The 12,202-nt window shown below is 33.8% G+C and overlaps 2 protein-coding genes across 4 annotated transcripts in view; one reads left to right on the top strand and one right to left on the bottom strand.

The window, feature by feature from the left end:
• Nucleotides 1-550: 550 nt before the first annotated feature.
• LOC101896083 (small ribosomal subunit protein uS5m) lies at nt 551-1,976 on the top strand. The gene has a single exon (XM_005186604.4). The coding sequence runs from the start codon at nt 649-651 to the stop codon at nt 1,900-1,902; it is 1,254 nt and encodes a 417-aa protein (XP_005186661.1). The 5' UTR covers nt 551-648; the 3' UTR covers nt 1,903-1,976.
• A 2,823-nt stretch (nt 1,977-4,799) lies between these two features.
• Nucleotides 4,800-12,202, bottom strand: part of LOC101895787 (sensory neuron membrane protein 2) — an 82,668-nt gene continuing 75,265 nt past the window's right edge. For all 3 annotated transcript variants that reach the window (XM_011295504.3, XM_005186602.4, XM_005186603.4), the window contains 3 exons: nt 8,438-8,556; nt 5,440-5,565; nt 4,800-5,034 (listed from right to left, as the gene is read on the bottom strand). In XM_011295504.3, the coding sequence (XP_011293806.1) occupies nt 4,852-5,034; nt 5,440-5,565; nt 8,438-8,556 (428 nt within the window). In that variant the 3' untranslated portion in view covers nt 4,800-4,851. The remainder of the gene's footprint in view (nt 5,035-5,439; nt 5,566-8,437; nt 8,557-12,202) is intronic.

Here is a 12,202-nt window from a genome sequence, read left to right as displayed (position 1 = left end):
AATTTTTTCAAAATCAATTATTGGAAGAAACTTAAATTGTGGGGCGCGCATTAATGATATTAATTAGATTTGCCATGGAATTGAAAGATTAAACACTTATGATGAATTTTGAATAATTCTGACAGGAAGTGGACATAGCCTCAGGGTTGTATTTCTGTAGTTTTACGAAGCTCCTTATTGTACGATGATCTCAATATGGAGGCGCTTGATAAGAAATAACGGATGACTCGTTCATTGTGCCATAGACATAATTTAAGCATTCTTTGAAAAAAATAAAATATTTTGTTATTTTGTCTGAAATTTTCAATTTTATCAATGTCAATTTTGTTCTGTCAAAGTTTGAGTAATTCTGATAGGTAGCGGTCATATCCATTATTGTAACATACCACTTTTTAAAAAAACATTAATAAAATTGAACGATTAGTATTTCATTCAGAGAAGTGGTCATATTTTTGATTTTCAATCATTTAATAATGAATAATTGTTTCGCAAGTGCCTTGTAATAACTACCTTACGTCGTCAATAATCAATCACTATATTTGATATCACTTCACTGGGCAGAGAAGAAGAGGAATATTTACCGAAATAGTAACTAGCAGTGAATGCGAGAGTTATACGAGCAAAACGAAGAGGAAGAAGGCGGTGAACATGGCTAGATACCTGGGGTTATTTAACAACTTTTATAAATGTACACTACAAAATTCCATCACAAAAAATGTTGCATATCCCCAAATTAGCCCCATCTTGAATATTGTGCGACACACCAGCTTCTTCAATAAGCTTCCCGCAGAACATTTATGGAAGGGTGTTACTGCTGTAAGTAATGCTGGCAAAAAGCGTGGTAGAGGTAAGGGCACTGGAAAAAAGGTCGCCAAGGATTTGAATCGTGGCCAAACAATTGGTTTTGGCAAGAAAAATGTAGTCTGGCCCGGTCTTAATTCACCCATAATAAGAGGCAAAGAAATTGTTAGGCAGCAGGCACTGCCCGAAGACCCTGAAAGAGAAAAGAATATTCTCAAGTTGAGAGATTCCTATGGAGGATTTCGTCAGATAAAAGTAAGTCCTATCGATCGTGGCTGGTCAGGATCTAAGTTACCGGGACGCAGTATTGGAGCTCCAGAGGGCGAGAGCGAAGATTCATTCGAGGGCTTTGACACTCGTGTACTTGAGAATAAAATCGTTTTCATCATGAAAGGTAACATGGGCCGAACAAGAAGATTTTCCGTTATGAGTGTAACTGGTAATGGAAATGGACTTGCTGGGTTCGCCACTGCCAAGGCCCCAGAAGCACGTACTGCCCTGAGAAAATCAAAGAACAGAGCTGGTCAGAAATTAATGAAATTCGAACTCTGCGATAATCGTACCGTTTTCCACGACTTCTATTGTGCTTTTGGAAAGACCAAAATATTTGTATCGAAAAAACCAGAAGGATATGGTCTTGTCTGTCATCGAGGCATTCAAACAATTTGCAAGGTTTTGGGTATTAAGGATTTGCATGCCAAAGTTGTTGGCTCGACAAACATACAGCATATTGTAAAGGCTTTCTTCATTGGTCTTCTACAGCAGCGAACTCACGACCAAATTGCCGAAGAGAAGAAACTGCATTTAGTTGAATTCTCCAACGACAAAAATGGTCTGCCAAATGTTCGTGCTTTTGCCAAAGATTGTCGCAAACCTGAAGAAATCGCCAAGGATGAGATAATGGATTTCACACAGTACGTGTTGGGCGATAAGATTGTATTGAAAAAGAAGAAGTTTGAACCATTCTACACAAACACCGTGGGTCATCAATTATATCTCAGAAAACGAGATCCCCTGCGAAATCAAGAGCAAGTTAAAATCGATATGTTGGTGAATTACAACAAAATTGGTAGCTTTTTAACAGACAAAGATATACAATAGGGAATTTTTGATTTAATGTCAAGTTGTTCATGTTATGCGAAATAATAAAATTATAATAATTATATAAAACAAAACTTTCGTCGTGTTTTTAAAGGGATCTTTCCAAAGGGTGTTTAGGGTAAATAACAATAGGCTACATTTTTTGTAAAACAAATGATAAGAAATTATATCGACTATCGCAGTGTTTAAATGATACACCTTGAAACAACGGGTGATGGCTGCAATAATACACCAGAAGGCACTACATAGCTATAGTAACCTAATCTTCTCGTGTGGAAGATTGACATTGGGCCAAATCAATTGCAAATCGGAAATGGAAAGTTTTGCCAAAGAAATGTTACCAAAATGCTTAAGTACCATTTTTTGGATGTAGATAAACCCTCTAGAATACCAAGGAGCCTTGCAAGCAGTTGTCTATATATATCTGGTAACAATTATAGTCTTTTAACCCAAAAGTCAAGTAAAAGATGGTGAACCAATAGAGAATTTTTGATAGTTATGTTGCTGAGAATTTTTGAATTTTACTGGGAGAAATTTGTCCAGTAGGATCTAGCAAATTCAAACAGGGGCTGGATTCTTGTTCATGAAAACATTTCGTTTAGAAATTTAACAGATTTTTATGCAATAATAACCACTAAGGAAAAGTCAAAAGTCCGGCGTGGCCGACTGATACCTTACCCCACTATGCATACTAAGTAGAGCACCTTATCAACATTTGGCTTTAGAGCAGTTATAGTTTGGTTTCAGAGGGAACTAATATATGGGAACTAAATTTGAAGGAGACATTTTAATATTTTCCAAATACTATTGCTATAGTGCATGAGAGAATTAGGATTATATTTAAACAAATATATATATAGGAGCAGATTTCCATAAAATGGAAACGTACGCCCCGAAATTTACTCCATTTGGGATGATATTAGCCATTATTTGCACAATAACCTGAAATCGGATTAAGAATATATATGGAAACTATCGTCGATCTCAAAAAAAGTTGGCAAATGTATTTCCGAGCTTTATAAGATATCTAATACCAAATATTATTGTTGTCGAATGCATATTACGAATGTCAGGGATTTAAACACCAAATCGGATGAAACAAATATATGAGAGTCATAGCTATATCTGAACCGATTTTCTCTAAATTTGATGTACTTGCTGCTAGGCTAAATTCGGACGGATGTAACAAAATTTAGGAATTTTTTACAGATATTGGTGATTTGTTGCATAATTAACCCGAAATCGGTTGAAGATATATATAAGAGCTATATCAATAAAATTAATAAAATTTGGCAGAGGTATTTCCGAGCTCTATAAGATATCTTGTACCAAATATCGTTTTTGTCGAATGCATATTACGAATGTGAGGGACTTAAAGACCAAGTCGAATGAAACATATATATGGGAGCTATAGCTATATCTGAACCGATTGCACCAAATTTGAAGTACTTGTTTTGTAGGATGAATTCAGTCGTAATTGCCAAAATTCAGTCCATTTGGGCTGATATTAGCCATTTGGTTCACAATAATTCGGACGTCGGAAAAAGATATACATGGGAGCTATATCTAATGAATTCAGTCGTAATTGTTATTGTTTAGTTTTTCTATCAGGTAATAGATGACAGATGTCATGAGAAAAATCCATTAGAAATATTACAAAAAATATGTTATTCCTAGATCGCAAAAAAAAAAAAAATGACGGAAAACCGCGGGAAAAGCAATATATATGACATACACGGGCTCAAAAATTCATTCCAGAGCAATTCCGTCTACATTTAACCGAACATAAATGCCATGCATAAATCGACTCAGAAAGTGATTCTATGATCTCGCTTCCTTCTCCCTGTTACAAACACATTGCACAAGACATATGATGTAGGGTATAAAAAGTAATTTTTTTAAATGAGTATACTTCAAATTGTAAAAAAACATTAGGTTCGGCCTGGCCGAACTTTAAAATCCCTCCACATTATGTGGGCTGCATCATGATTTCAACCGACAAACGGACATATCACTAAATCGACTCAGAATTTTATGTTGATCATGGGGTCTACAACGAATATTTATAGGTCTTACAAACGGAATGATAAATTTAATATTCCCTCCCTTCCATTGTGGATGATATAATAAACATTCTAATTTATTCAACAAGAAATTTATACCATGTAAACGCTAGTGGAGAAATTGAACGCTAGTTATGCGCTAAATTCGAATCAAATTTACTAATGTAAACATGTTACCAGCAAAAGTTCAAAAGACAACGTGGTAATAACACTTGGTCGATAAAAACGCGCTTAAACTTAAGTTTGTGCTATTGACCACTAGGTGTCACTAGGGTAAGGGCAAAACAAAATTCTAATCAAATTAAATCATGAAAACTTTCCAAATATTCGAATTTATTGCCCTATAATATCAATATCATTGAAAATAATAAAACAAATTATTTATTTTTAATTAAAATAAATCACATAAACTGTATTTGTGTATTTTCAACATCACATATGTATACGATAGGGATATACTTAATTTTATATAAATAATAATAAAACATTGATATGTTTTGAATAATTTGTTCCACATTGAACAATCAAAGTGTGTGTGTTGGTTTCAGAGACCGATTTAAATCTATTCAATTTTATAAAATATTTTATTTTTTTTTTTTGAATGATAACAATAATAATTATAGACCTAATTTAAAAGTAAACAAAATAATATCAACAAATTATAATTTATAACAATACGAATACAAAAACAAAACAAGATAACAATAACAACTTTTAAATGACAAAGTAATAAAGAATGTGCGAAGCAGATTTGTTTTTTCGCTGGATTTGTGAATTTGCATTCGTCGATGGCATCTTTGTGGTCGGTCATCAACTGGACAACTGGCATAGATGCTCGTTCAAATAAATATGATTTTTTATTTCTTTTTTTAAGCTCTTTTGCTTATTATTTTAATGGAGCCTCGATTACAACAGGTTTTCGTCGTTGCACCACGTAGTAAATTAGACATATCGCTGCCACCCCAAAGCCACCAAACAATGCCGCCCAGTGGATAATGTCCAGAGTTTTAAGAGTGTTGATGAGACGTTTCTTAAAGAAGGCCACCATTTCATCGTTCAATTCAATGCCCTGTAATATAAGAATTAAAATGCAGATTTTACTTTTATCAAATATCAAAAAAAAAAAAGAAAAAAAAATCAAAACATCTTTAAGTTTTGAAAACAAAAAGATTGGGGAATATTTGGGCTATAATAAAAAATCGTTGTTAGTTTTTTTTAAAGAAATTTCTAGGCCTTTGTTTGTAATTGTTACTTTAATATAGAACATATGCAAGAATGTGAATTAAAACAAAAAGGATTTATGACCTTTTTAAATTAAGTTAATAATACAAAAATGGTAGGAAGACATGACAAGACAAGATAAAATATTGAATTAAAGTGCAGCAGTAATGATTCGTAGTTAGTATAATTAGGAGTTCTTACAATAAGCATTACAATATGTCAATTGTATCATTGCGTCGGAAAAGCAACTTACCTCTTCCACCCATATCGCCGGCATTAGGGATGTTGTTAAATTTTCTGTAATTGATATGCGATTGATGCTTTTTAGAAACATATTGAACTGCACACGTTTGCCTCCCTGAAGAGGGGTACCAGTCAACTGAAATTAAAAACAAAAATATATGCGAAATCAAGAGTCGAGTTTAAATATAATTTAGGAAGTTCCAAAAATTTTGGGAAGGAAAAATAAAGAAGGATCATTTAAAAGTTAAGCAATAAAAATAGTTTGATGGGACGAATATCTGCTAAATACAGGGATAAATGAAAAAACTGCAACCAACTTCCGTCTGCTGTCATTTCTAAGCCACTCATATTACAGCCGTTAAAATTATTCTAGTGACAGCTCATTATATTGTTTACAAACGTACACAAGCATTTTGCTGAGAATTTTCCAGAAAAAAAATTATTCGTGATGGAATTCAAGCGTGATAGTATGATTTTTTTATATTTGGCTGGAGATCCACAAATGGCTATCGTTAGAGCACTCCGCCATTTAAATGTGAATAAATCTTTTGTGTCTCGTACCATCGCTCGTTACCGTGATACTGGTAGCGTAGCCCGACGTCAAGAAAGTGGACGGAAGAAAACAGCACCATCAACAGAAATGGTTCGAAAAGTAATGAAGCGAAAAATGGCTCGTGAGCTGAACATATTGCAATATTCCATTCGGCAAATATTGAAAAATGAGCTCGGGGTAAAGCCATTGAAGTTCCAAAAAGTGCAAGAACTTACACCGGATATCAATCCGTTGGACTATAGTGTCTGGAGTATTTTGGAAAGCAAGGTTGGCACTAAAAAATACCAAAGTGTCGATCAGCTCGCAGAGCAACATTCGGGCAGTGTGGGATGGTTTAATTGGCCGTTTGAAGGCCATAATTCGTGCCAAAGGTGACCAATTCTAACAAATCGAAACTTATTCTAAAATTTGATGCTATTTCCGACATTTTTTGCTTTCATTCAATTAAATTTTAAAAAAATGTAGAAATTATGGTGTTTGACTTTGTTGCATTTTTTATATCAACCTGTTCAAATTTGTTGTTCTGGGTAAACTCGTCACGCGTTTTTCTACGCCTCGTGCTTCTTATTTTATCGACAACAAAGGGACAAAGGCCAAATCAGAAAGAAAGCATTGCACACTTTTACATCCAAAATCGATAAAACAACAACCTATGTGAATTGAAGGGGACTAAAGAGAATACGAGCGTTGGTAGGTGCATCATCAACGCTTGGGAACATTGATATGTCAGAAATTTTAAAATGTTTTTTTTTTTTAATAAGTAGATTCGTATAAGTTTTCTTATACGATACCAATCGGAGGTTGTTATGATATGAATTTTTCTTCAATTTTTACAAATTTGAATTATTTTTCATTCAGAATTTTCAATTTCAAAATTGGTTCGACAGTTTATAGTTCCAGAAGCTGTGTCGATGCGACTACCTTTATTCTTCTACCATGGAGTGATTTTTAGCTATTGTCTGGTTTAAACACCTCACGGATGTTTGATGTTTTGTTTCACTGTCAAACATCTTCCGTTTGATCGTTAACTTAACCATGAAACGTTCGTTCAAATTTCGTATTTAAAGTTCGTAATGGGTGCTACAGGCTATGACAAAAATTTTTGTATGCAGGTCCCCGTCTTTGTATAGCCCCCATATGACAGTACCACCCAATACTCGGTATTTTTATGATTTGTGCGACATTATTCACCGGAATTGTAACAAAGTTCGTAATGGGTACTACAGTCTATGACAAAAAAAAAAACGTATGTAGGTTCTCGTTTTCGTATATGCCCTATATAAAGGTAACTCCCGATATTCGGTATTTTCATGATTTTAGCGACTTTATTCACCTGAATTGTTTCATATTTGGTATTTGAAGTTCGTAATGGGTACTACAGCCTATGACAAAAAATTCCGTAAGCAGGTCCGGAAGTTTTTTTTAAATTTTTTAAGTTTCTTCCAAATGGTGAAGGATATTAAAAGTTCAGCCCAACCAAACTTAACTACATTTTTACTTGTTCATAACTTAATCTTTTCGAATTCACAAATGTATGGCTATTTTATTTCTTGGTTTCCAAATCGTTGACAAGGAGCTTAAAGGTGGGAATACATAAAGCGCTTATTTGACTGGCTTAAGTCATCGGCTGGCTTCTTCGTAGGGGAACAAAGGAGTTTTAGGTTGACTTAGTTCGAATTTGGCTCCTTTGTTCATTTCCGTAGAAGCCAGCCAAATAAGCGCTATATGCAGTCCCACCTTAAGTCAGATGAGAGAGAAAACTAATTTTAATTTAGTTTGATTTTACGACACCGATAAACTTTAAAATTTTTATTCGAGATTTTAATTTTTCCTGAACTTTTTTAAATTACATAATTTTTTTCTCTTTTGCGAGGAATCAAGTAGAAATTTGGTAAATAAAGAATCGAACAACGAATAAAGAGCTAATCACTTTCCATGTGAACTTAGTATTATGGATGCGTCGACACAGCTGCTGGGACAATGAACTGTCAAACCAATTTTGGAATTGAAAATGTTGAATGAAAAAATATTTAAATTTGTAAAAATTGTTGAAAACGCGTATTATAATAGCCTCCGATTGACGTAGTATAAGAAAACATATAAAAATCTACTTATATTTGAAAGAAAATTTAAATTTTTTTGACATATCAATGATCCCTAGCGTTGATGCATCTACCTGTATTCCTCTGCCAGGGCTATATATAAAATATATTTGCTCTGTTCCAGAACCTAAAAAATCTGTTAGCTTTGTAACACCATAAAGAGAAAATCGGTTATCGTAGTAAAAAGTTTTTTATTCTCGCAGTTCTGGAACAGAGCAAATATTTTTTAATAGCTTTTGTTATATTGGACATGTGATGCACCTAAAATTTTAAGGGTTTTCGATATGCAATATGCAGGGATTACTTAAAGCTTCGAATTATCGGAATTGCACAATATCTATGCGTTTACTTACATGTTGTACATCGACAAAGGTTTGATGTATTTTAGCATCCGGTTTCAGGCCTTTGATAGTCTTCGTGTATTCATTCGAAGCGCCCAGCATGTGGGGTAATGTCAATATCACAGGTGCATCTAGAAAAGACCAGAAAACCATCAAATTAAAATACATGTCCAAATAATGCAAAAATATATTTTATGGTGTGTTTTTATTTCGATACACAGATTTAAAGAGTTCGTCGTCCTTTGGCTGACGTAAAGATCGACTATTTTGTTTTCGAGAAAAAAAAAAAAAAAAACAAACTTGTTGTGGCGTTTAAATGGAACTGCATTCTTAAAATCAAATAACAAACACCACAATTATTAATTAAATTTTATTATTCACTTGCAATGTTTGTCTTGATGGAGGCTTAAAAACAAGTCAATATAAGAATGTCATATTTTTGATGACAACAGAAAAATTAATATTTTTTTTATTATTTAAGGTGTGAATTTGTGAAAAGAAATTAGATGTACATCGAACAAGTTTTAATAAAGTGTGTTATATAGATTGTCAAGTCCATTGATTAAATATATAATAAATAATGAATCTTCGTAAAATACGTAGTTTAGATGTCGGTACATATTAGAGCTCGATTAAACTACTTAATCCACCCGATTTTAAAAGTCAACTCACACGTCACGTAAATCGTATTCATATCCCGTAAGTAGTATTTGACGTATACGCTATGGAGTTGACATATAAAATCGGGTGGATTTCGTAAGTCTAACCTGCTTTGAGACTATGTCAATTCCATGGTAGAGGAGTATAGGTAGACGCATCGACACAGCTGCTGGGACAATGAATGAAAAATTATTGAAATTTGTAAAAATGGTTGAAAAATACATATCATTAGAACCTCCGACTTATCGACTTATTTTTGACAAGGCACTTAAAAATGTTGACATATCAATCAATGTTCCCAAGCGTTGATGCATCTACCTATATTCTTTACCACGGTCAATTCCATGGTAGAAGAATATAGGTAGGCGCATCGACGCAGCTGCTGGGACAATGAACTGTCAAACCAATTTTGGAATAGAAAATGTTGAATGAAAAATTATTTGTTGGTTTTCTCTTTCGAGACGAGCTTAATGATCTGAAATTTGCAGTGAAAAGTAAAGCCAGATAAGCCAGATAAACTTTGCTGTGAAAAAGATCTGCCAGACAGGCAGATCTTTTTCACAGCAAAGTTTTGTTCAGAGCCATTAACCCGTCTTCCTAAAGCAGCACTAAAACAAGTGTATGCATTGGAAGCAATGTAGTTGTTGTGGACAAAAAATCCATCACTACAAAAACAAAACTTTTCTGTGAAAAAGATCTGCCAACATGATCTTCGCCTTAACAAGGCAGAACCCGAAAAATTATTTAATTTTTTAAAAATTGTGGAAAATGTGAATTATAATAACCTCCGAATGACGTCGTATAAAAAACATATAAAAATCTACTTATATTTGAAAGAACACGTCTTCGTATAGCCCTCATCTAACGGTACCTCCCGATATTCGGTACTTTGATGATTTTAGCTGATTAGCTGTGCGGGTCCACGTCTTCGTGCAGCCCCCATATAACTGTACCTCTCGATATTCGGTATTTTGATGACTTTAGCGATATTAATCACCGGAATTGTGTCAAATTTGGAATTGGAAGTTCGTAATGAATAGTACAGCCTAATTTGGCTATTTTTTTGGCTATTCCAACTGAATTCATCTTAGGAATAAATACTTCAAATTTGGTGAAAAGCGGTTCAAATATAGCTATAGCTCCCATATGTATGTTTCATCCGATTTGGGGTTTTAAGTCCCTCACATGCGTATTATGCACTCCAGAACAATGATATTTGATACCGGGCATAAGATACTGCTCGAAAATACCTCAGTTCAGATTTTTATATAGCTTCGATCTACATCTTCGTCGGATTTTACTTTTACTTTTTTAATATAATTTTAATATCTATCGAATTTTACAATTTAGTGGAATTTGGTCCGATATACCAATAAATATTTTTTGAAATAATCCTTATCGAAGTCATGCAATGTTATTTGGTTCAGAGTTGGTATGATCTACTTTACATAAATTCCCAATATAAACTTTTTTGTTATGTGAATTCTACTTAATACGCATTGTGGTGTAGGGTATCAAATAGTAGGCCCCGACCGACTTTTAACCTTTCCTTACTGTTTTTTTTTTATATTTTATTTGCCATGCCAACATTTGTTTATATTTACTGTCATTGAAAAAAATACTAGACAGTAAGGAAATTATATCGATCTTCTAAGTGTTAGTAAAATACAACTCTGATTTGAGTCTATTTGCCAGGTATGGACAAAGGCATACGTAAAGTAAATTTGTGATTTTCACCATAGTGCTATTTTAAGGTACATACTTTGGATAAACATGTCGAAAAATATCTAAATTTATTTCGCCATCAACTAGTACTCAATTAGTTCCATGTACAATCAGGTATACATATTTTGAATATATTAGAGATGCCCGTTAAATCATTTCCGCATTTAAAAACTCGCATATACTATAAATATTTTATTGTTCTTATTAGGAGATCTTATGCCACAGCTATTTGAAGCTAATAAATATTTCAAGTGTTTTAAAAATTAATTGAAATATCCACATGAATTTGTTGAACACATCTTACAATAGACCAATAAAATAAATTCTGACATAAAAATTTAATGTTAGTGGAACAATGATTTAATTATCTATTATTGTTATGCCATAGAAATTTTATTGTACATTAACAGATAATATATTTAATTAATTAACTTTAGGTCATACCGGCAGTAATTAAATAACATATTTTATTGAAAATGGACACCTCCATAGCAATAATTTTGAGAAAGCATTAACATTAATATTTTGAACAGAAATGTTGTGTTGCTTTAAATGTTAGCAACTACAGCATCGATTGTTTAATGCAAAGATATGAATTTTGGTGGAGAGTTAGAGTTTACCGAAATAAATGAAATTTAAAAAGTCCACATGGATCCCATGTGCGCAAAAGAGGTATTCGGTGTCACGGGTGAACGTTTTTATATAACAGGGTGAAAAAACTGCAACCAACGTCATACTGTGAATTCCAACAAGACTCAGCACCATTGCACTCAGCACGCGCCACCCAAGAAGGGTAACAAAATGATGTTCCTCGCTTCATTTCCAGCGCACAATGGCCACCAAAATCTCCGCATATCAATCCGTTGAACTATTGTGTCTGCAGTATCTTGGAAAGCAAGTTTGGCACTTAAAATACCAAAGTGTCGATCACCTCAAGCAAGCGCTTCGCCGTGAATGGGCCAAAATACCGCAGAGGAACATTCAGCCAGCGTGTGACGGTTTCATTTCCAAAAAACCATAAAATGGGTTGGGCTGTTGTATGGGGGCCATGTCAAAACGGGAACCTCTAAATACCAAATTAAAAAAAAAAAACATTCGTGGGTAGGATTATAAAAAATACCAAATATCTGTGGGTATAGTTACATGTGCGCTATAGGAAAACGTGAACCAATGTATTCAATGTTCTGCCACCGGAGGTAGTACCAATATTTAGACAAATCAGTGGGAAACTGTGGCAAAAATCATCAAAATACTGAATATCCGAAGGTGCCATTATGTGGGGGTATACGAAAACGTGAACCTATGCATACTCTGTTCCGCCACAGCAGCTAGAACCCATTACGTTCTACAAATACCAATTTTTAGACAAATCCGTGAAAAAGTGTGGCAATA

The sequence above is a fragment of the Musca domestica genome, unplaced genomic scaffold, assembly GCF_030504385.1.
Source record: "Musca domestica strain aabys unplaced genomic scaffold, Musca_domestica.polishedcontigs.V.1.1 29, whole genome shotgun sequence".
Taxonomy (NCBI): domain Eukaryota; kingdom Metazoa; phylum Arthropoda; class Insecta; order Diptera; family Muscidae; genus Musca; species Musca domestica.
The sequence above is the reverse complement of the archived record's forward strand: the minus strand, read 5'-3'. Positions and strand labels throughout refer to the sequence as shown.